The sequence below is a fragment of the Plasmopara halstedii genome (assembly GCF_900000015.1).
Source record: "Plasmopara halstedii genome assembly, contig: Scaffold_1561, whole genome shotgun sequence".
Classification (NCBI taxonomy): Eukaryota; Oomycota; class Peronosporomycetes; order Peronosporales; family Peronosporaceae; genus Plasmopara; species Plasmopara halstedii.
Genome location: NW_020188473.1, coordinates 742,313 through 742,810, shown reverse-complemented (window position 1 = coordinate 742,810; position 498 = coordinate 742,313). Strand labels below are relative to the sequence as shown.

General features: G+C 48.8%; 1 protein-coding gene across 1 annotated transcript in view; it reads left to right on the top strand.

The window, feature by feature from the left end:
- Positions 1 to 112: 112 nt before the first annotated feature.
- Positions 113 to 498, top strand: part of PHALS_01565 (CRN-like protein) — a gene marked incomplete at both ends in the record, with an annotated part of 408 nt that continues 22 nt past the window's right edge. Inside the window, one exon of the mRNA XM_024715981.1 lies at positions 113 to 498. This exon is cut by the window's right edge and continues 22 nt beyond it. Coding sequence (XP_024581625.1) covers positions 113 to 498 — 386 coding nt within the window.

The window sequence follows — 498 nt, the reverse complement described above, 5'->3', positions numbered from 1 at the left end:
TCTCATCATTGGTTAAGAAATTGCGTTACACCACCATGTTCGCTTAAGTACGCCTGAAACACTCCCACTAAATTCTCGTTCCACATTCCAGAATCTACCGGCTCGAATAAAGATGGTTAATCTGTTGTGTGCGATAGTTGGTGCGGCAAGTAATGCGTTTGAGGTGAATATTGACGATACTGCGTCAGTCTCGGTGTTGAAGAAGGCAGTAAAAGCGAAGAAGCCAGACACGATCAAGTGCGAAGCAGCTAAGTTGGAGCTTTTTCTAGCCAAGACAGAGGGCGGCGCGTGGCTGGATGAGGCTGGCGCAGCTTCTGTGGCGCTTGATGAACGTGGAAACCCTCGAGGTTACGTGAAGATGAGATCCACACTCTGGATCAAGAATCCTATGCATTTTGGCGATAATTTCCAACCAGGTGAAGAACAAATTCACGTGCTGGTGGCGGTTCCGAGGCAAGAGCAACAATCTGTAGCACTTGGTGCGCAAGACGTTGGTGG